Source organism: Apus apus, chromosome Z, assembly GCF_020740795.1.
Source record: "Apus apus isolate bApuApu2 chromosome Z, bApuApu2.pri.cur, whole genome shotgun sequence".
NCBI classification, from domain to species: domain Eukaryota; kingdom Metazoa; phylum Chordata; class Aves; order Apodiformes; family Apodidae; genus Apus; species Apus apus.
In genome coordinates this window covers 29805593-29829116 of record NC_067312.1, presented here as the reverse complement: position 1 = coordinate 29829116, position 23524 = coordinate 29805593, and the positions used below count along the sequence as shown (strand labels likewise).

General features: G+C 37.7%; 1 protein-coding gene across 13 annotated transcripts in view; it reads right to left on the bottom strand.

Annotated features, from left to right (window-relative positions):
- The window catches only part of JAK2 (Janus kinase 2), a 92685-nt gene that overhangs the window by 31767 nt on the left and 37394 nt on the right, over nucleotides 1-23524 (bottom strand). For 9 of the 13 annotated variants that reach the window (XR_007891780.1, XM_051642138.1, XM_051642134.1 and 6 more), the window contains 9 exons: nucleotides 21189-21254; nucleotides 16202-16452; nucleotides 10814-10937; nucleotides 9973-10090; nucleotides 9312-9457; nucleotides 7672-7993; nucleotides 5082-5201; nucleotides 1975-2132; nucleotides 504-615 (listed from right to left, as the gene is read on the bottom strand). Coding sequence is in view for 12 of the 13 variants with exons in the window: in XM_051642138.1 (XP_051498098.1) it covers nucleotides 504-615; nucleotides 1975-2132; nucleotides 5082-5201; nucleotides 7672-7993; nucleotides 9312-9457; nucleotides 9973-10090; nucleotides 10814-10937; nucleotides 16202-16421 (1320 nt within the window). In the remaining variant the exon portion in view is untranslated. Of the gene's footprint in view, nucleotides 1-503; nucleotides 616-1974; nucleotides 2133-5081; nucleotides 5202-7671; nucleotides 7994-9311; nucleotides 9458-9972; nucleotides 10091-10813; nucleotides 10938-16201; nucleotides 16453-21109; nucleotides 21255-23524 lie in introns of all 13 variants that reach the window. The other 4 variants (XM_051642142.1, XM_051642143.1, XM_051642144.1 and 1 more) reach the window with 2 other exon arrangements.

Here is a 23524-nt window from a genome sequence, read left to right as displayed (position 1 = left end):
GGATGGGGACAAGATTCAAACCCAGAAGTACCTTTGAAGGAGAGACACTCTAAGCTCAGCAAGGGCTGTATACTCAGCTTAACTAAGCCCTATTCTGAGGGGACGTTGGAAGGGATGTGGAAATTCCAGGAAAAAAAAAAATCCAACTAAAAAAAACAAGCCTTAAAGAAAGAAAAAACCCCAAACTGTTTCATTACCCAAACATTTACTACAGCATCAAGAGCCATCCCCACCTCCAGAACTCTCAATCCCTCTTCTCTCATTCTGCCAGACATTTGCTATGTGTCACTAGCAATTATTAACCATACAAGTATTCTGATGCTTCCTACAAGACCCTAAAAGTTGGCCAATCTGACAGAAGTAGCTACAGAATATACACATCAAACAAACATTCTGAAGAGAAAATTCAGAATAATTTACTGAACATCCCAGGCTCATTATAATAACACAATCTAGATTATACAAGTACTATATACAGGTACTTTGTAAGGCAGAATACAAACCTCTATAGCAAAGGTGAGGAAGTATTTTTTAAAATCTTTAGGACTGCAACGAAGAACGTAGAAACCGGTCTGATTACCTGCTTTCTTCAGTTTACTGATAGCGAAGTCCATGCTATAGTAAAAAGGAAATCTTTAACATTGCATCATTTGAACATAAGAAACTGGCAAATGAGAACAATTACAAGACATCTAGTAGCACAACAGTTCAAACTCTCAATTTTTTACAGCTTCCTTTAAGTTAATCTTTTTGTCCCTTCATTTTCCAATATTGAGTGGCTGTTTAAGTGGAGTGCAGTATATTAATAGTACACTAATACTGAAAACAATTACTTATCTAATAAGCAATCTTACAGCCTGAAAAATTATACTCCCCTAAGCTTATGATATGACTTCCAACATTCATTATGGAAGGAGCTGTAATAAAACTGCCTAACAAGCTAAATTTAGCAAAGTATTTGTGTGGCTGAAAAAGGTGTTTAACTTGGTAGAGGGCTAACAAGAAAGAGGAGTCAAAATAAAACACTGTTTGTTAATACTAGAACCAACTTCCCCTTAAACAAGCTGTGCCATCGAATGACTTGGACATCGAATGACTCATTGCACATCTTTTCAACAGCCCTAAATAAAGGTCAATGCACAGCATTAGTCATTAGTGCAAGAAATGCAATCACAACTGTAGGCCTCCACCGCTCTCCTCCATCTCTTCTGAAGGTTATTGCACTTATCCTCTTCCTGCTATCAGGAAATTTACAGAACTATTCTGTATTAGCTGAGTGGACAGCACCAGTTTAATGCAATGTATCTTGCAAATATCAGCTTTCAAGCTTTCTGTACCTAAAACAAATTTCTGCAGCTAACAACATTCCTAAGCTCGTGTGTGCTTCTGCAAACAACAACAATACTATAAGAAGTATTAAAAACAGTTGAAAAAAAAAATCCATTAAGGTACGAAACTCTTCATCTAAAAAAAGACCAAACCAACAATCCACCAACAAAGAAAGCAATATTCCTTAAAAATAAACAAAACCTCTAATTTATATGGCTAGTGTTTACTGCAATCCTTGCTGAAATACTGAATAGAGTGTTGTCTGAATTTGCCTTTTTCCCCTTGGCAGCTCAGAAAATGTGGCTGCTAGAAGCTACAGTGAAAGCATCAGACTGTCCATCTATGACACTGTGTGCAGCTTCCATGGTAGTAGCTACAATTCTGTAAAATCAGCATCATGACTTTGTTGCCCCTCTCTCTTTAAGAAAAAAAAATAATTCTATGCAAAAATTTAATATTTCAATTTGGATTTTTATATTAAGTCAAGAAGGTACTGTATTTTGCGAAGTTAAAAAAAAACCATATATTTTATGTTACATAAATGTAATAAATACACAATTTAAGATGTGCAGCATGGCTCACAGCTAACTCAAGTTCATCTTTCAAAATAGTATCATCCTGTTAAATTGCAAAAAAATTACTTACAAAATTGGTCCATGGCAGTTGCTTTGGATATTTTCAAGAACTGATGGTGGTGCCACTTCTTTACAGAGATAATGGTGGGCATCCGCAGTTAATCTGTAATATCCATCAATTAGTGATACAAAGGAGAGAGCTTCTCTCAATGACTGAAATTCAGCCTCCTGTTAAATTGCCAGGGGAGAATAAGAGGAGGGAAGGGGGAGTAGGGGGGGAGAGAGAGAAAGAGCACATTTACATTTTTAATAGACAACACAAAACTAATGGATATGGTAATAGTATAAAAGATATGAATCTATCCATACCTTAATGTTAACCCAATTAACTACTGTTCGTACAGTTCTACCTTTATAGTAACTTGTTAGCAACCTCCAGTGTTCAAAATTAAACCCAAACCAGACAAATCTGCCATAAAAACCCTCTTACTCTAAATATAAGGAACAGTAGAACACTGATAAGAGGAAACATTTGAAAGAGAAAAACTGAGTAGATGCAACTCAGCACGGCAAACACCTACTGCACTGGCAACACAGTGTTATTTTTTTGCCTAAGGGAAAGGCTTTGTTTATCAAAGATTTACGGGGCTGCTTACAAGTAGCAAAGAAAAATCTGCCTGAAAATTTAGCTACTAGTCATAAAAAACTGGCATTCTGATAGATGTATCATAGATAGAAGCTGAAGAGAGGTGCAGTGGATGGAAACAGAGAGAAATAATGTGGTCAAATGAAATCAAGGTGTGGAAGTCTATGCAGAACACATCGAACAGGATAAAAGCAGTGCAAAATTACTGTGTAGCAACATATTTATTACTGCCAATAAAGGAAAATAAGAGTGTATTTTTGTGTAATTATCTATATTTTCTTAATATTTTGTATTAAGTATTAAAGCCTGTCTTCACATCAACAGAGAAGTGCTACTCTACTATCTAGAGTCACTCAATTTCATTCAGTAGTGTAGCCAAACAAAACAGGCTTTAGTATATGCTACACTAGTGCCCATGACTCTGGTGACACATTTAGTGACCAAACACAATTCCTTGGCATGTTCTGTACTAGACATAAATAAAAAAAGCTGGTGCTTCTGATCATACGCCAATAATTTGTTTGCAGTCTTCAAACTCCATATTAGAAGAGGACTTGAAAACAACTATTTTTCCACATTTCTACATTATCAGAAAACCCAAAAAAACAATACCCCTAAAAATCCAGACATTTTAATCAAGTCATATGTCCTACAACTGGGGAAAGTACATTCCCATAGTGAACTCTACTAGCTGTGCAAAAGTTTAAACTCAATAACCAATTGTAATTTACACATCAGCTAATTCTGGTGTGTAAAGTGTTCACACAGAAATCATAAGCAGCAGAGCAGCTACTGCACTTATTCCTACTCTGCCTTACTCCTCAATAGCTCTTTTAGATCAGTTCTAGAAACTCACTTTTGCCTTCAGAAGCGTATGTAGTCAAGCACCTAACTACACTACAGAGAACTTTTAAAGATAATTTTACTGGCTTAATATTAAGGAAGCTTCCTCCACCTATCTGAAATACCATTATGCTCTCAGCATCATAGATGCAGATCACCGATATTCCAGCTACCCTTATGTTTCAATAAAAGCCTTTAAAAATTTCAGATTTTTAACAGGCCATTAATTCTGTGCCATTATTGCAGGAAATGAACATAAGCCACAATTTTATTATAAATGGAAGTAAACGATATGCTTATTTTTAAAAAGCATCATTAGAGTCAATAACACCAGTTAATACTCTATATTGAAATATTTTATAAATTAAAAAAAAAATTTTTACAGAAGCACATAAGCTGCTTCACGTGCACAGAGTAGGAAGCTCTCCAGTGACACAAACAGCCAAGATGGGAAGCCCTGACAGCCCCACAGATCAGTCACAGAGATAAAGGAAGATACAACTGCTATTGGGTTTCTGTGGCAAGGTTTGGTATCAGGGGACTACAGAGGTGGCTTCTGAGAGAAGCTGCTAGCAGGTTCCCATAGGTCTGACACAGGCAGTTCCAGCCAGCTCCAAGATGGACCCATCGCTGGCCAAGGCCAAACCCACCACTGACAGCTCTGAGTAACACAGCTAAGCAAGGGGAAGAAGATAACTGCACAATTGCAGCTGCAGCGAGGAGAGAATATGCAAGAGAAACAGCCCTGTAGACACCAGGGTCAGTGAAGGAGGGCGAGAAGGTGCTCTGGGCACCGGAGCAGAGCTTCCCCTGCAGCCCATGGTGAAGACCATGGTGAAGCAGGCTGCCCCCCTGCAGGCCACGGCAGTCCATGGTGGAGCAGATCCCCACCTGCAGGCTGTGGAGGGCCACAACAGGAGCAGCTGGATGTGTGCAGGGGACCCTGTGGGAAGCCTGTGCTGGAGCAGGCTCCTGGCAGGACCTGTGCACCCATGGAGTCAGGAACCCACACTGAGCAGATTTGCTGGCAAGACTTGTGACCCCGTGGGGAACCATTGCTGGAGCAGTCTGATCCTGAAGGACTGCACGCTGTGGAAAGGATCCATGCTGGAACAGTTCATGAAGAACTGCAGCCTGTGGCAAGGATCCATGCTCCAGAACTTTGTTGAGGGCTGTTTCTCAAGGGAGGGACCCCATGCTGGAGCAGAAGAGTGTGAGGAGTTCTCCCCCACAGGAAGAAGGAGCAGGAGAGGCAACGTGTGATGGACTGACCACAGCCTCCATTCCCCATCCCCTTGTGTGCTGTGGGGGAGGTGGCAATGAAACCAGGAGTGGAGCTGAGGCCAGCAAGAAGGGAGGGGTGGGCAGAAAAAGCTTTTTCAGTCTGTTGTTCACCGGCAGACAGCTTACCGTGACAGCATGGAACAGCCAAAGCCACCAACTCAGGTTTAAGACTCCAATTAAGAACCAATTTGTGTATGAGAAATTACCCTCAGCTATAAATGTCTGTTTCATTCCACGCACAGAGCTTTGAATGCAAAAGACCTCTGGTGTTATAATACACTACTTATACCTTGTGCTTAATTAACCTGGTAATTGGTTATACAATTACTAGATAAAAACAGCAATCACACAGTCTGCTCACAACAATATCTATTTGCAAAAAACAGCAAGCAAAGTAAACAGACCAGATTCTTGCTGTCCTGCTTGTGAATGGTGACAATTCTTCTCTCACTGGAGCCTTCTTGGCTTGCTTGTTTAATACTGACATCAATGATATCAGGAAAATCACAGTATGTTTGTAAATCCTGCAATAAATGTTAGTTATATAATGTCAGTAATAACATAAACAGCTACTAAAAACCTCCACCTATTTGCAGAATTAGAGTTTCTACAACTCTGAACTTGTAAGCTAGCAAAAGAGGATCACAAAACCTTAAATATGCCATTACAAACAAAGGAGGGAGTTTTGCATTTATGGGATCATCACTAGGAACATCAATTAAAGAAATGCACAAAGCTCCAGGAACGGTGAACCAAAATATGCAAACATGGGTTGTGTCTTTTTTATTGTACATGTTTCTCTGTAGTATTCTGTGAGGATTAACAATGGAATATTTTGATTACCCTCTGGTGTGGCTTTTTTTTTTCCCAATAACTTACTACCTTCCTAATGAAAGAGGTTTAGAAAGCCTGTTAAGAAACCAAAATGTCACGGCTTTGTTCAGAGTGATACAAGCTGCGACAAAAGAGGTGTAGGGAGTATGAATGAAGAAGAGTCTGTGAGAATCTCCTCCCATCAGCCATAGCCATCACTGACTACTTAACTGGAAGCAGGAATCCTGATTACATGAGAAATACAAGATATATTTTCCTTTGCTACAATTTAATGTATTTTTTTATACTATGATATTCTGTACTACCACTTCCTTCAGTCTTTCACCAGCCAAACTACGAAGGAAGTTGTGGAAGCTCTGTACCTGGAAGTATTCAAGGGCAGGTTAGATTGGGCTCTGAGCAACCAGGTCTAGTGGCAGGTGTCTCTGCCCATGCAGGGCGGTGGAATCTATATGGTCTCTAAGGTCTCTTCCAACCCAAACCATGCTATGATTCTACATAAGTCATACTTTGTTTTGTTTTCAGTAGAACTTCAAATGCTAAGTAACACTCTTGAAAAAATGTAGATTTCTCTAAAATTTTTCTTCCAAAGCAAAGAATTTTTATTCAAGTCAGAATATCATATTTATATGGCTAAAAGCATATTCTAATACATAAACTGGTGTAACAGTTGAGGCTGTAAGACTCGGTGGGTATCAGCTAGAATGTCAGCTCAAATGCAGAGAAGTCCCTGAAGCTCTGTTTGTTCATCTGGTTGTTGGAAATGTGAACAGGCAAAACAAATTTCTTCACAATCTACTCCACACATGTCTTTCTTGTCTTCAAAAATATAGAAGTTTTGTTTCAATTCAGTATCTTAATAAAGATTGATCAGTATGGTTTGCTGAGCTGAGAGGTATGATGATATTTACCAGCAGCTTAATTAAATTATTAAGTTTTCATAACCAATTTTATAGACAGTTTCTGTGCCAGTGAAAATATACACAGTCCACACCATGTCTCCATCAATAACTGGGCAAATGATATGATTAATTATGAAAAAATAAATTGGCAATTTCTATAGGAAATATGAACAGTTTAAACACTACTCTTATTAAAGGCTTGGCTGCCAGGCTCAAAAAGCATAGTATTAATAAATTTTGTACACCTAAAACTAGAAATTGCAAAATCTAGCGTTTATGTTATCTTCTGCCAGAGCAACTGACACTTAACAGGCAACTTAAGAAAGACAGAGTGTTGGATTGTAACAACTAAGAATAAGGTACTTGGACCTAACATAAATCTACAAATATTCTAAGAACATGGTTAAAAAATCTGGGTGTGTAATCAGGTTACTTTTTTATAAAGTGTTTTGTTTTGTTTTTAAGCAGTTTTACAAATTATGATAGCACACTGTAAGAATACAACATTTTTTAATTTGGTCTTGACTGTTTTATGTTATGTATCAAAACTATAAACGCAGCAGATGCAATCATTTTGGCTAACTGACGTGCTCCACTCTGCCTTTAATTTTACCTCTGGAAAACTCCCACACTTTCAATGTATACTGCTATGAGTTTGTATCACAACATGCTGAGAAATCACACACAAAAGAAAATGCAACACCACATCATTACTAGCACTTACTGGAACCATTTGGCATCTAACTCCTGAACAACAAATAAATGGACTCCACAGCCTCAAAAATGTCACTTTAAATCAGCTAGCTCCACCAGTGGTATAAGTCTAACTGCAACAGGGAAGAAGTACAGAGAAATTTACCTGGCTTTTTTTGAATCCTTAAAACTCTGTCTTCAAACAGAATTTGAGGAATTTGTACATTTTGCCCATACCTGGGGGCAGGGTCATTAGTTTTTCACATTTATTTATTTACAGTAATAGAGGTCCAACACCAAATTTTCCATTTGTCAAATATAGACATATTACATTTTCAAGTATTGACCTTCTTCTAGTACTTCAATAAAACCCCCTAATTTTAATATCCTGCAGAGTTTAAGTCTATACATTTCTATGGACCACATATATCTGGAAATTGTGTCATCACTGTGAAGTAAAATTTACCTATCAAATTTACCTGGGGTAAATCTGAGCTTCTAACATAATCTAATCAGTCTGTTACATGATAAACTGCATAATTACTAAAATAATATGAAAAATTACCTGCTCTGCCAGTGTCTCATAGTCTTTAAGTTTTCCTCTTGAGCACTGAATTCCACCATTTCCAGTTATTACAATGGTTGCAAAACTTTCTTCTCCAGAAGGATCTCCACCAGGTTCCTTTACTTCAAAAACCTCTGAGTAGAAGGCAGACTGAAGGGTTTCCAGATTTATAAGATATTTAAGCTTCAAGTTCCTGGCAGTAGCTTTGCATTGGCCAAACTGCTGTATAAATTTGCGGAACCTGTACCTTATTCTTTTTCGTGTCAAAATGTGGTAATCTTGGATTTTTGCTCGCACACATTTAGGCAAAAACATTTTGTAGCTGTGAATGCATAACAAGGAAAAAACCCTATTATTTTTACCCATTAAATCCAGCAAAGATAACTAGTTCTGTGCTAAACAAGTCAACATGAAAATACTCTTTCCCCTAAATGTAATCTTACTCTTTAAGCCATAGGATAACAAGGATCCTTTCTTCAATCTGTAATACGTTATTTCAAATTCAGCCCTGTCTTCCAATTTCACCCCTTATTCATCTTCAATGTATATTACATTATGCATTTTCCAAAAATCCATATATGTCAGTTCTAGTAATTACTGAAGCTCTGAAATAAGGCAGCAAAAGTTACACAGTTGCTTTGTTTGGTATTGGAAAGAGGATACTGCAGGACAGAAGCAATGACACAGGTAAGAAGGCAGATTTCCTGGATAAATACAGGTAGTAGAATACAACACTGTGATTGGTTCTCAGGGAATTTCCTGTATCGGAGTACATATTCTATAACAAGGGGAATAAAGACTAGCATGTCACCTGCAATGAGCTGGCCATGCTGTTTTTCCCTCCTCCTGCTAGGTTTCATTAAAAGACAAACATTAGCCATTAAGTACTACATAGGGACAGAATTAACTCAGGTGTCATGGAAACAGATTAGGTGGATAAACCAAAGCAAACTGATAAACTCAAGAAAGTTCAGCAGAGATCTGCCCAAGATGTTTAAGAGCCTGGAGCACATCACAGGACAGAAAAGTCATAAGGAAGCTTGATTTGTTCAGCCTGGAAAAAATGGTTGAGTAAGGTGTTCTGCAACTTGTCTAAAACTAAGAGATGGCTATGGAGACATGCACAGAGAAAGGACAAGAGGCAAGGGAGAATCAGTATCACAGAGAAGACTGACTAGATACACAGAATATCTTCCTCAATGAGGGTGATCACACACAGAACAGAGCTGCCCACAGACAGAGTGGAATCTCCATCCCTGGACATTTTCAGAACTTGGCGGGCAAGGCCAGTAACTTCACCCAACTTTGAAGTCGGCTCCAATCTGTACAGGGGGTTGGATCTGATAACTTCGAGAGGTCTCTCCCAACTCAAATTATTGCTTAGATCCTTTCCCACTTGAGAAGCTGCTGCCTTACCTCTCATAAAGAGAACAAAATCACATACCTAAAAACATTAACGGCCATCATGATACAAGCTTTCTATTAATTTCTAGTTAACACAATGCACAAATTTATGGAGTCACTGTGTTAAAAGAAATCAATCTCTAACAAATGAATATCTTCTCCCAGATGCTAATGTGTAGCAAATATTGGGATTAGATATCAGATAGGTGTTACATAGTTATTAAGTATGGAGTCACCTGACTGAATTGTAAATAGCCAGTGGGGTTTGGTCCTTTTCTTTGGCCACTCTCATCATATCCAAAACTGCCATTCCTAGGCATTCTTCTTGTGTTTCATGAGTAACAGGCATCTGAATCCATCCATCCAAAAAATCATCTCGCCACTGATAAAGAAGAATACAAGAAAGCAAAATAAAACCGTAGCACCACTGCTCATCAATGAAAGTTTTTTGAGGTGGAAGCTTTTTTGTTTGTTTGTTTGTTTTTTTCTTTTTTAAAAACTGCATTCTTCTGAATGAACCCCTTTGTCCACAGAAAGCCGCCCATGTTCATTATAAGATACCAGCTACCATCATGTTTAGAAACACTCTTTTCAAATATTTTTGTTTAAAATCTCAAAAAGGGGAGCATGCTGTTAGACATCATGTCCACCCAAAATGAAACTCACACTGAGACTTCCACAGTGGCACGAGAAAGGAGCTACACTCTTGCTGCTCTCCCCACAACTGTCTTCTGAGCTTAATCTTTCCAAATACACAATATAACCTGAAATTTGTCATCTTGAGAGGGGTTCAAGCTGTCACTTGAGACTACACAGTTACTACCAGAAGGTGTGAAAGGGAGTAAACACAAAAAAACTCTACCAATCTGCATTATAAAATAATCAAACAAATCACACCTGTGCAAATAGGTAGGACATGACAACATCATCAAGAACAGGGCTTTCTGCACCTCGAAGAATGCCGTATCGATATGCTCTGCTGCTGCCATTGCAATACCAGTGGGGAAAATAAAACCTGTCAGGAAATGTTTAAGAAAACAAGAATAAACAGATATTTTAGCTTACTGACACCAGTCATTATCGCTTTCCTAGGCATGTAACTGGTCTGGAAGACCAATATGAAGTCCCAGACAGTCCAATGAATGCTTTGGATCCAGCTATTACTGCCTTTATGTACTGCAACATTCAAGCAGAGCAATAAGCTGTACTGGTAGGAATAAGGAGCTCTGTAAAGTTATCCTCACCAACCAGGATATAGAGAATTTGATGTTTCTGTCTTCCAGTTACCTTTGAGACAGTTCCTAAAGAAACACTTAGGCCATATTACGCAATGTAAATAAACAAAATCTTTTATATAAGGAAAACAGCAGCTTGAATACACAGGTTAATTACTTCGCATTTCAGAACTGCCACTAATTTGAAACAGGCAAACACAGAGGAGATGAGATGCATTACTATAAAGAAAAAATATTATTTTTACTTCTGCTGAATTTTTTATTGTTTGTTTCTTCAATCTGACATGGCAAGCATTTCGTATACAGACTACCAATAAAATATGTTATTAAAACCCAACCCAATAATTTTGATTCTTTTATCTATTTCTTATCCAGATTTCACCAACAAGCTCTCTGTAACTTCTTAGAGACTAACTATGGTTCAACTAAGTAACTCATTGGCTCTGTTTTCTCAAATTACTTTGTTTTACCATGAAAAGTACATAACATTTGATTCAGATTACCTTATCCGGAAAATCAGGTTGAGTCTGGTTGCTTCATCTACATGGAAGATGTGATTTGGGGGATACCACATTCTCTCTACTTCACTCATGAGTGCAAACATGTTATGATACATTGGAATGATACCTAAACAAAAAACAGAGAAGCAAACATCTATAGGAAACTGTTTTAACAAATAATTAATCTTTAAGAAATAATAAATTGCGGGTTAAAAGTAGCAGACTGGCACATGTTCTCCAACTAGTCATTGCACTGCTCTATCACTGTGAACGGCACTGCAATCATCACCCCATAATCTGCAGACTGTTTCTGCTGGTTTATTTTCTCATTGCTACCTTTATGTTCTCTGACTACAGGCTGTGCTCACCTGTTAACCTATACTTCACTGTTAAATTGCAAGATTTTCTCTGTATGACATTTAACACAGTGGCTTCTTAGCCTCTCAGTTTAGTAACAGCTAGTAACAGTAATCACCTTTTTCCTTTCCTTTTCCAAAATCAGATGTAGGCATTGATTTTAAGATTTTAGATGAATTAAAAATTAGAAGTAAAGCAATACCAAAGAAAGTCATCATGACTAGGACAACCACCTGCCATTTTCATTTTAGTAGCTGAAGGCCAAACCAAACACATATTGTTAATTTAAAATAAACTGGAAAACACCTTTCTCCATCAATATTTCAGGATTGTTCTAATGAGAATTGACAAGCGATCCTACTTCATCACCAACAATGTAGTTCAGTAGAGCATAAACTCTTCTGGAGCATCAGAATCTTACTTTGGCTTTGGGACTCCCAGCTGAAAGTACAGCCTAACACGAGACAGATACCGCACTGCAGTGTTATGGATCCATGTGATGCCAGTGCTACAATTAGGCTTAAATGCCTTAGAACTGACAGCACACAAAAAATGAACTCCAACCACTGACAAACATATTTTGAAGACAGAGAGAGATATAAGTCTATAGAGGTCAAAGAGTGGGATGAAAATTACAGTGTAAAAGTCACAATAGGTCACACTGAAAGAAAACTATGTTTACATTAAAGCAAGACACTTTAGGGGCAGAAGGCAAAAATTATCAAAAAAATCACAGATAAAGGTGACTAAAGGAACTTAAAATTACATTAAGAGACAAGAGAGTTCTGGGAAAAGGCAAAGCACCCACAACTCTTCCCAAAGATTTTGAATGAAAGAAGAAACCAGGAGGGGAAAAAAAATAAATCCCTTATTTCTTTATTTTTGTTCTAAACAACATCTGGGTAACCATGTTTCTTTCATCATGTCTAACACACATGTAAGACAATCAGTTAGAAACAACTAATCAACTCCACATATAAAATGGCATGAGCTTGCTCAACAAAAAGTAATTATGTTTTAAATAATAACTAGCTTCAACTCCTTAAAAAAATGGGGTTTATCTCTGCAGGGAGCCAGTAAGCCTAAGAACAAGAGGTCTATTGTGCAGATGTCAAAGTAAACTGTTGAAACCTAGAGACTAATTGTAGAGGCATCTGACACTAAAGTTCACCAAAACATACCAGAACTACAGGTCCTAACACACGACTTCTATGAAAAGCAGTCATAGACTTACAAAAATTTACAGAAATTGAAAGCATTATGTAAAGTAACAAAAGAGAATCCAAAACCAAACAAAAACCAAGAAGGGATTTCCCTGAAAGGGTTGGTAACTGAAGGACTGGCTGCAAAACATGATATTGCAAATTTAGGATGCAGTAAGACATATTTGATGCATCAGTGTTTTGAGAAGTATCAAATTAACTCCATTTTATGAAGTTCAAAAGAAATCCATCCCATGCATCCCATGGTTTTCATTTGATGTGTAAAGTGGAATCAACTAGATTACATTACCCATCAGTTATCTGTAAAGCAGCAACAACTGAGTTAACGGTTTTGAGGCTGTGAGGTGTCTGTACCGCAAATAATTTCAGATCAATTACAGTATTATGGCTGTGAATCATCAACCTATTTCAGGATTCCAGCCAGATGCTAAACACCATTCAAGGCAAAACCCAGTCTCACTTATAAGCTTCCTCTAACAATTAACAACCCTATGCTGAACAAGAAAAAATTTCTGAGGCGTATTCTAAAATTCAAATGTTAAGTTGCAGTATTTCATCAAATGCATTACAAAGACCACGATCACTGCCCGTCTCAAAAAAATTACACCAAAACAAAACCCACATACATTTCAATCTGGATCATATCATTGCTATTCTGAAACTTAACTAAGCAAGAAACATGACTTTGGAATTCCCCCTACCAATCAGTGATGCTGACACTAACAAACAAACAAGCCAAAAAAATCCTCTTTGCAGTCTTCTTATGTATGAAAAGTAAACTGTGCATTCATCCATCCCTCATACTTTAGCATTGCACCTTTCACTGCCAGTGGTCACTGACATATAGATTATACACAGTTTTCATAAGGTATAAATTTTTTCCTTTTTTTTTTTGCTTCTCCTTAAGAACTATGCGTTTGTGCCATAAAATTGCTACATTGAAGAAGTTTAACAACTATACAAGTAGAGCAAATTCCCTTATCAGAGTCCATAGAAGTCTGAAGAAAGCAGACAGGCCAGAATTGTCTCTTTTTGTGTAACTATTTCCAGCACTATTAATTGCAGGGACTTTTCACAGCTAACTCCCAAAAGGCATGTCTTGCCAACATAAACTTTACTTGACTGTACAGGCTTAGTATACCTATGTTCTGCCATAGAACCACAAAACTTCCTAGAAAAAAACAAAATAATAGGAAGTGGTACCCCATGCTTTAAGCACTAATAACCGTTATAAAAGAAAACAAAAACCTGTAGCCACTTCAGCCTTTTCCACCAATTTAGGAAGAAACAAAGTTACAAATTCCTTTGGGAAAAAGACTGTATAATACTGCTATAGCAGCTGCCAGGCAGAAAGCACTCATCAAGAGGATTTTGTCTGCTTCTGCTCTACAAGATAAAGGCTCAACATGATAAACCATTTTATTTATACAAATAATTATAAACTACTATTGATAGACTTTAGAAACTCAGAATGCTGAAACAGCAGAAAAATATTTAAACAAACAAACAAAAAACAGATAAGGAGTACTATTCATACAAAATTATTTTTAAACCAGTTAAGTATAAAAGGATACATCCAAGAGCCATGTAGCAAAACAGCAGTAGTACTAGTTGCTCTAGTAGCAAAACAGGAGCTGGTACCCCAGGAAGCTAGAAGCCTAGAGAAGGATTGGTGAGGCCTGTCTGACAGAACAAGCAATAATGTATCAAGTCTTCAGATGACGTAAAGGAAACAAGACTAATTGGTTGGTGGATTAGCAGGAATTGGATTTTTAATGTTTGTGATGTGTGTGAGAAGAGTATTATACATGGCTCATGCTGTCCATCTTCCTGGGAAACTGGAGACAGTGCAGAAGACAGTCACAAAATTAGAACAGTTATGACACTCAAGCTAAGGAAAATAAAAAATTTTAGGTCTTGTTTTTGATAAAATTTATGATAATGTTATTATGGTATGTAAGTATCCCCGTAGGGCTGGTGATGCGAAAAGGAGTAGAAATAAACATCTGAAAAGTAAAGCAAAGAAAATTCAAACCAGAGAAGGAAGAAAAAAAAAATTGGACAAACTGGCAGTAACAGGAGAAGAGTCTAACCAAGCTACCACAGTAGTTTCTATTCCAGTGAATTCAGACTAGGTTGAGAGATTTTCAGGAAAGTGAGCTTTAACAAAATGAGTAGTTAGAAGAATAACTGAAAAAAACTGTGTTCAAATGACTTGTTATTCCCATATCACAAAAAAAAAAAAAAAAAAAAAAAGGAAAAAAGAAATATCATCAGATAGCAAACAAAACAAGACACCTAATGTCATGGTTGATGATGCAGGATATTCTTTCAAAGACCATGTCATTTTGTACATACAAAATTTTATACAAGCCCTCATCAGTTTAATAGTTGGGCAACTTGGTACAAGAATATCTAGATTAAACAAAGAAGCATTTTTTCCCCTGACTATCTATTAAAATTGTTCCCTATTTCACTCGCTCAGCAATAGCCTCTGTGGGTACAACAGTATTTCTTTCCATTAAAAGACCCAAACTACTACATATTATAGAAATTCAATGCCACTTTAATGTTCAGAAAGCAAAGAAACTTACCACCCACTAGCCTAATACACCTTTAAATGACATACCTGAAGGTCTGAACCAAACTGACAAACCTCACAGAGGCAAAACTGAAGCCCAAAAAACAGGGGTGCCTGTGCTAAGAAATCAATCCTTATTGCAGAAATGAGTATTGGGATATTTGATAAGTAGGGAGACTAAACTTTTTTTTTTACTTCAGATGGAGGAAAGCGACTACGGAACCTTGGGGACACAGTGGAAGATATCTGGAAGTTCTCAATTCAAGTCAAAAGGATACCTTAAATTGGAGAACACTTTCAGGTCCTTCTGTCAAACTCAGACCTAAAAGGTCATAGAGTAGCAAAGTCTCACACAGCTGAAATTCTGCAAGCCTCTGAACACCATACTACTTCCTCGTGGTCTCCTAGAATCAATCCCAGACAGTGATTTTGCTGAACTCATTGTATGTCCTTATCTGCCCAAACCTCTCACATGACATGAAATACAATGGTATAAACTCAGACCTAGTCAGCCTCTGCCACATCTAAAGAACTCCAAGGAACACTGGAACTTAAACCCACAAGAATTTTTGTGAAACTAACATACACATAAAAATTACCAACTCACAGTATGCAACTCAGTCAGTACGAGCCATTCAAGAGCACAGGAAAAATTTACAGATTCCTCCAAAAGGTAAAGCCATTAAAAACCGTATTTGCAAACAGCAAGTACTCAAAAGACACAATCACAGAAGTATAAGATGTTTCAGATAATAAAATGTACACTCAGCCAGCAGTTTCATATTTGTGACCCACTGGAAAAGAAAGACTTGGAAGCACGAGCCTTTCTTTTCAATTCATTACACCTGAAACCACATACAATTGTTTTGTCTGGAAAAGACAGTTAAGATCAAGTCAAGCCATAACCTAACTCTACTGAGTCTGGTGCTAAAATACATCTGGTGCCACACCATGTCCCTAAGCATCACATCTACACAACTTTTAAATACCTCCAGCCAGCAATGGTGATTCAACCACTTTCCTGGACAGCCTGTTCCAATGCCTGAAAACTTTCAGAGAAGTTTCTTCTAATAGCGAATCCAAACCTCTCCTGGCACAATTTGAAGCTATTTCCTCTCATCCTATCACTTGTTACTAGGGAGAAGAGACCTAAACCCACCTCACTACAATTTCCTTTTAGGTAGCTGAATCTTACTATTTTGTTAGGAAAATAGTTGTGTATATACTTACCACAAGCTTTACAGGCAACAGCGCAAATCTCTTCTGCAACATATTCTCCAGCTGAAAATTGAAGGTAATCTCCTCCTGTCTTCCCAGGAGAATGATAAAGGTACACTTGGAGCAATGGTTCTGTCTGCTTAGGTGCACTGGTATTCCCACGAATGTCACCATTCTGGTGGACAGTAGAAGTTCCTGTGTCTTCCATATTTGTCATAGTAAGACAGGCCATTGTTCGTTTTGGTTGTGTTCAGAGCATTTGCCTAAAAGAAACAGAAGTCTTTCTTGACTAATTGGATTTGGTTTTGCTTGTAATACTTCTACTTCGTGATAGTACTATTCTAACACACTAAAAACATTAACAGCTGAGGATAAGACAGTGGCTTAGAAGGTTTACTAAAAGTTGAGTTTCTCTTTGATTCACTTCACAGCCAGTCTGAAAAAAATTAGATATTATGACAGGAAAAACAGATACATTAATTGGGAGTCCAACTAGAGGATTTACTACCTCTCAATCTATTTTATGCAGTGTGTGCTCACCTGTTCATTTGAAACATGCTAGTTACACCTGAAAGCCAAAATGATCCCTTTAATGACAACTGTGCAACTCATCATATTCCCAGTTTAAATACAAAAACTGCATTGAGAACTTTAAAGACACAACAACTAGCCACTGATGAAGAGAAGGGTAGAAACAGGACCTTTCAGCTGAGTTTTAGTCTTAAGCAGACACTTAAAAAAAACCCCATGTGCTAAGAGGTGAGACTCTTAAGTAAGCTGAAGTATCTATAAATGGGAGGACTTCCAAGACCACCTCCTTTCGGATCAATCATATAAGAATACTCTTTTGGAACTCAAGCTAAAAATCCTCTGTGACAAATGTAATCAAAGAACAGAAGACTCTAACAACTCAATATATAGCCATGGGCATATTTGAAAAAAAAAAAAAAAAAAAGAAGATACAATTGTGTTGTGTTTTTTTTTAAATTAAGCCTGACAACATATTCCAAAAGCCACAAGAGCAGAGGAGAAGAATCACATCCTTTCATGGCCCTGCTGGCCATGCTTCTCTTTAAATCATAGAATCTGCTTTCTGGGATGCAGGTGCCAACTTGTCAACTCATGTCTCATTTTTCATCTATCAATATCCCCAGTCCCTCCTCTGCAGGGTGTTCATCCCCCATTTTACACTGATACTGAGGCTCAGTCCAACCCACATGCAGGACCTTGCGCCTAGCCTTGTAGAACTTGAGGTTCACACTGGCCCACTTCTTAAATTTGTCAAGATTTCTGGATGGCATCCCTTCCCACCAGAGCACCTGCTTCACCACTCAGATTGATGTCATCTCCAGACTGCTACACTCAATCCCACTGTATGCCATTGATGAAGATACTGAACAGTTAATAAAGATATTGAATATGATAGTGGTTTAATTAAAAAAAAATAATTTATTGTTTTGCATAGGCATATAGGTATTACATTCTTGAAGTGCAAGTTTCAGAAGCTTTTTTATTTTTTAACTATGTTGCTTTATCACTAAAAAAATGTTTGGAACACGATTTTTTCAACTTTTTTGCTCTTAACTACAATTATTGAAGAAAGGGTGAGTGTATGACTACATATTTATGTAAGCTAAGGATCTCAAGAGTTAAGTCAGCAGAAAAAAAGGCTAAAGACCTTTAAGGAGGAAAATTCAGTAATTTCATGAGCTATTTGGTAGATAAAAATATTAAATTACACATAAAGGAGGATGAAACTATGTTACCATAATGGCAATTCTGAAGGAAAGAAAAAAAGAAAAAAGACACAATCACCAAGAGATAATTGCATCACTTTATTTCACAAACTAAGCAATACAAAGAGCCAATGTATGACAGACATAAATACCCAAATTTCTATGTGCAAGTGTCACTCATTACCTTCCTAGGGAGGCATATGTATTTCCTGTACATCATTCATTAAGCCAGCCATCTTTAAATGAGAATTTTGGGCTTTCAGCTGCAAATGCAGCACACAAATGTCAAGTAAGTGTTCAACTAAGGAAAAAATGCACTTCTATTAATCCATCAAGAAATCCATGTTTCTTAGAAGAAAATAACCATCACATCACTCAAAACATCGTATTTTAAAAATTGCTCACTACCTTTGTCTATAATATGTAAGAAGTACTGTTTGTACTCTACCACCTGCTTATACAAAACATTCACAGCTTTAATCTCCAGATGAAGCTTTCTTTAATTACCACAGTAATTTTTCTAAAATACTGTAATATTAACCCTCTGTTGAATATAAGCCTTCACTTGAACTGACAGATCCTTTAATCTTGGTCACTTGTTATTATGTGTATTCAACACTGAATGGAAATTTTTTTCATAGAACCAAGTGAAAATCTGGCCAATTTCAAAAGTGAAGTAAGCAGATATGCTTGTGCTTAGCTCTCCTTCATAAGCTTTGTGTATTTACAAATACATTCGCCATTTCAAAAAACCCTCATCATTCTTTCTTTGTTTCTATATTTAAAAAATCCAGAAACCTTGCCTAATCGTACTTACGAATGTGAAATATCTCCAAAGTGCAGTACAAGATGTAAATTATAAACTGTGACAGAATATGTTACTCCAATTCTTGTCGCACTAATTTAAAAAGTTTCACGTGACAGTGTGAAAAACCTCCAGATACTATTTGGGTAACTGTGTCACCACTTCAATGTAAATAATTTTCAAATTTTTCTTTTATGTCAAGGTGCTGATGCAACAGACAGACGAAAGCAAGAAATATCTCTAAATCAGTTTCTTCATTGAAAAATAGGAAAATTAATTTTCTTGCTCTTACTCCTGTCCATCCAAGTAAACCAGATCTATCACACATGCAGCAATTGAAACAACATGGTCACCCCTCATGGTGGTGGGAAAGATCTCATTATTTACAAAATGGCTTTCACTTGTATTTTTTAGTAGACAAGTCTCCAGCTGGACACACTTGGTTTTCCCTTCTTTGCTCCATCCACAGACCACTGCATCACCACAACAGACATACTAACATGGCAAAAATAAAAATGGCTGCTTATCCAGAATATTTAAACTATGACCTATACTTCTAACCATTGTAAAAAGTTGAGCAATTTGAGACTAAATACACTGGAAGATATTAAACCACCTGTCAGTGTGGCAGAGCACTCGTGGCCCCCCCCCCACCCGACTCATGCCACTGGTGGTGGAGGTTGTTACATTCACTACCTGTTGAGCTCTCTGGAGCTGGCAAAAGAACCCCTTGATGGGCCCACCTTGGTTAGGTCAGGCTGGGTGGTGCTGAGACCCATTTCTGGTCTGACCCCCTGCTGGGCAGTGGGACTGCCAGCAGACTCAGTGGCACCTGGCTTCTGGGGCAATTTGGGGGTTGTCAGGGTGAGACGCTCTGACAGCAACCAGGGTCCCCAGCCAGTGGGGTGTCTTGGCCCAGGCAGAACAACAAATGAACGACCAGAAGTCAGATCTGACCTAGTCTATAAAAACAGAGCTCCCCACTGGGAAGCCAGCTGGGTTTTCCCTTGGAGGGAGCAGTGGGTCTGCCAGGGAGCCTACCCCATAGGCTGGGACCCCACCTAAGGAGACTTCTCAAGACTGAGCAACCTCACTTTTGGTGAGTTCTGTATTTCTCCTAGATACATCCTTGAGTGAGCCTTGTCCCTGCTGGGCAAGTCATTCCGGGTTCCTGAGGGGGAGGCTTTCCCTTTGTCTGAGTGAGTGTGCACACATGGGGTTATTACCACCCATGTTAAAGCTAGTCCAGAAAGCTTAGGAATTCTTAGGTAATTGTGCTGTAGTATGTTAATATTTAAGACCAACATCCAAGTCTGTGAATATTATTTTTTATCAGAGGGCTAAACAGTGTTAATTAGAATAAATATCCACTCCTAGGAAACCACTGTGTGTTTGTGGGTGCCCCCATGACAGTTGACAGAACATATTTTTTATTTGTTACCATACTATAATTCAAAAGCACTTCTGTGTTTGTGTAAAGAATGTAAATTATTGTGCAAAGAACTCCCACAGCTGTATAAAAGGATTTAATATACCCAGAATAGGACTTGTGTAAGTAGGTTACTCTCAGTACCACAGAGATATTTGTTTGCCAAACAGGTGCTATGTACCTGGTCCACTCACATTGGGAAGTGCTATCTGACATAATTAAGATTCAGTGAAAGTGAAAAATACCTGTCCATTTATCCATGTAACAAGAATGTGTAACAAAATATAAACATTTTGATGTGGAGATCAAAGCTACTAACTATAAAAGATCTGATTCTAGTAGCGATGAACAGAAGATTTTAACCAATAGGATTAATGTTCCTAATCTGCATAATATTTCCAGTAACGGCTTCCAGATTAATTATTTCCCATATTGCCCTAGCCACAATCACCAGCATCTACAATGCAACATGCTTACATGCAATTTTCTATTGCTGTTTGTACCTTCAGTGCACCTGAGGATTAATTTTACTAGCCACACTGGCCTGCACGAATTTCCTACAGTTCTCTTCCAGTCAAGCAGGAAGAAACTAATTCTTGAGTCTGAAAACCACCATTTATGCAAGAAATTTCATTAAAATGTGGAGGATATACAAAATCTTCATGATTAATAACATGTAGCATTCAAAGCCACGTTCAGAACAGTATGTCTTCCTTTTACAGATAATCTGAGCTATGGGCTCTACTAGTTTTGCATAATCTGAACTCTCTCATTGAAAATTATCCTCCCCTGCCTTCATTGTATGGGGTTTTGTTTTGTTGTGGGTTTTTGGAAGTTTCTAGGGGAACATCCAGTGCTAGGTTCTTAAGCCATACCACTTCAAACATACAACTTTGGGGGTTCAAAATCAGCACTGTCTCACTAGAGATAAATCCCGGGCTGTTAGTTACCTTTAATCACTTGAGAAACCTCTGTATGAAACATGAGAGTGATGAAGCCCTTTAAATATGCATGTCACAAGACACTCACTTGCTGCTGGTATCCACAGGAAGTCAGAGAAAGCGGGTACACAAGCAGTGGTGGGACATAATTGACCTGCAATTAAAAAAACCCCGAAACACTTAATAGAAAAAAAAAAGTTAACAGCCTTGGACAATACATAATACAACATTATTTAAGAATTAAAATTGGTGATCAGGTGCAGATAGGTGACTTCTATCTTATTTGCCCAAATTGCTGTCTTCTTTGCAAAGAACTTTTAAAAGATTTTTTAAATACAAAGTTATAAAAAAAAAAATTAAAATGTCAGTTGGTACTGTGATTGCTTCCCAGTTCTAGCTAGAGACTGGAGTACTGAAACTGACATAGGACTTGAAATATAGTTACCCGTGTTATTTTTGCACTTACCATGTTTTTTATTTCTGTGAATACAGCATCAGTTTAAAAAAACTGTTGATGGCATAATATGAAGAGAAATGAAAATGAAAAAGTAATTACAAAGAGAGACAGGATATGTTCCTATCATATGGGAACTCCCTTTAGCCAGAACAATTAAGTCTATTGTAAAACTGCAGCCACCCATTTCAACTCATGTGGAAGTTAACTCTAGAGTGTCTCATAGCAGGAAGAACAAGGGCACACCCACCCTTGCTTTCTTTGCACATTTCTGTGGTTGCACGAAACACCATTTGAAAAGCACTTAAATACAACAGTAGCTTCCTGCACCAGTGTAAAAATGTTACATTCCCCTCAATAGAGGGGAAAAAATACAACGGAAGGTCAAAGGAGGCAAAATTCAGAATGGGAGAACTCTTCAAGTTTAATATTCAATGACTATGAGACAGAAATCACTCTGGACAGGACAGAAGAAAAACAAATCAACACAATTTCCTCAGCATCATGTGCGATGTCTACTGAGTCTATCATTAATATCTCAACAAAAAGCAATTCATCTCAGTAAGCAGTGAATTCAACCTCTCTCCACAAAGAAGTCAGACTTACGGTAATGATTAGCGTTTCTCCCCTTGAAATACTGGCTTTAGAGATAGGCGGTTTTGCCTTGTTTGGACAGCTGTGTATTTTGCATTCATCTCCAGGGATTCTAGTTCAAATGCTGTCTAGCCAGCCAATTAAGATCTGATCCAAAGTCCAGTACAGACAATGCAAGTTTTCCAGACCTATATTCAAGTGCCAGATGGGGAGAGGAGAAACTGTATGGAGCAGTTGAGTCCATCACTGACCTACTGAGCACTTTTTCTACACGCACAGATGTGAGAGCACTGGCTTCAAATGAAGCACAGAACCACCACTGGCTCATGCAGGTTTCAAATGGAGGGCATCGCTGGGTATTCTAAATTATTCTCTATTTTAAACATACTGTTCCATGCTCAGAACTGCCTTGCATGCATTATTACCAGCAGGGCTCTTTACTGTGGGCAACAACTGCATGAAGATTTACCTGACTGTAGGTAATTACGCAGTTTTCCCATGAACTTCAGCTCAATGGCACAAGATCATTTGCTATACGAGATAGTTGCTGATGAACTGATGGGACAAACAAGGTTTAGCTAAGGACTCGAGTCACTTCAACTGTCTCCCTAGCATAGCCCAGAGCAATAAGGCTGCAATATTTTGAATAAGCTCAGTGACAATACAGTTTGCACTTGAAATGCAAAAATTGGATAAAGCAGCCTAATGTAAAGGTAATAGAGTAGAAAATTCTCACCAGAAGCACTAAGAGGTCTTATATTAGTCTGTAGTAATGGGAGAAGATCAGTTAAGTTCTAAAGGGCATTATGTGTCCCTTTACAAGACCACCAAAATATTTTTTTATTTCTAAAACCAAGATCAGGTTTATATAAAAAGTCAGTCAGCTTCCCACTTGTAATTGTATTGGTTAGTTTGTTTGGCCTACACTTAATATGTATACTTAGTACTTAATTGAAGTCTTCAGAGATCAGTTTGAATATACAGACAACTGTAGCTCGACTAAACTTTCTCATAACATGAACCTATCATGACCTGTTACGCTATGAAAATTTTAAAATCTGAAAAAAGATAACAGTATTCATATTTTGCATACAACATGCAGTATTCCTTGCATATCTGGTCTGCTTTGCTTCATTTGTGCATCTTTATTTTGGTAGGGTCTTTTAAATACAAAAGTATGCAAAGTTAAAGGAATCAAATGCATATGCTACTTCGACATGCAATAAAGTATCGTATTTTTAAAACATCAGCATGTGCACAAATGCCGCTGTCCTCAAGGGACCAACATGAGATTCTGAAGTCTTTGTTCAGCAGAACACACTACATCAGCCAGTATTTCACAAAAAATTCTCAGCAAAGATTCACAACTTGCCACC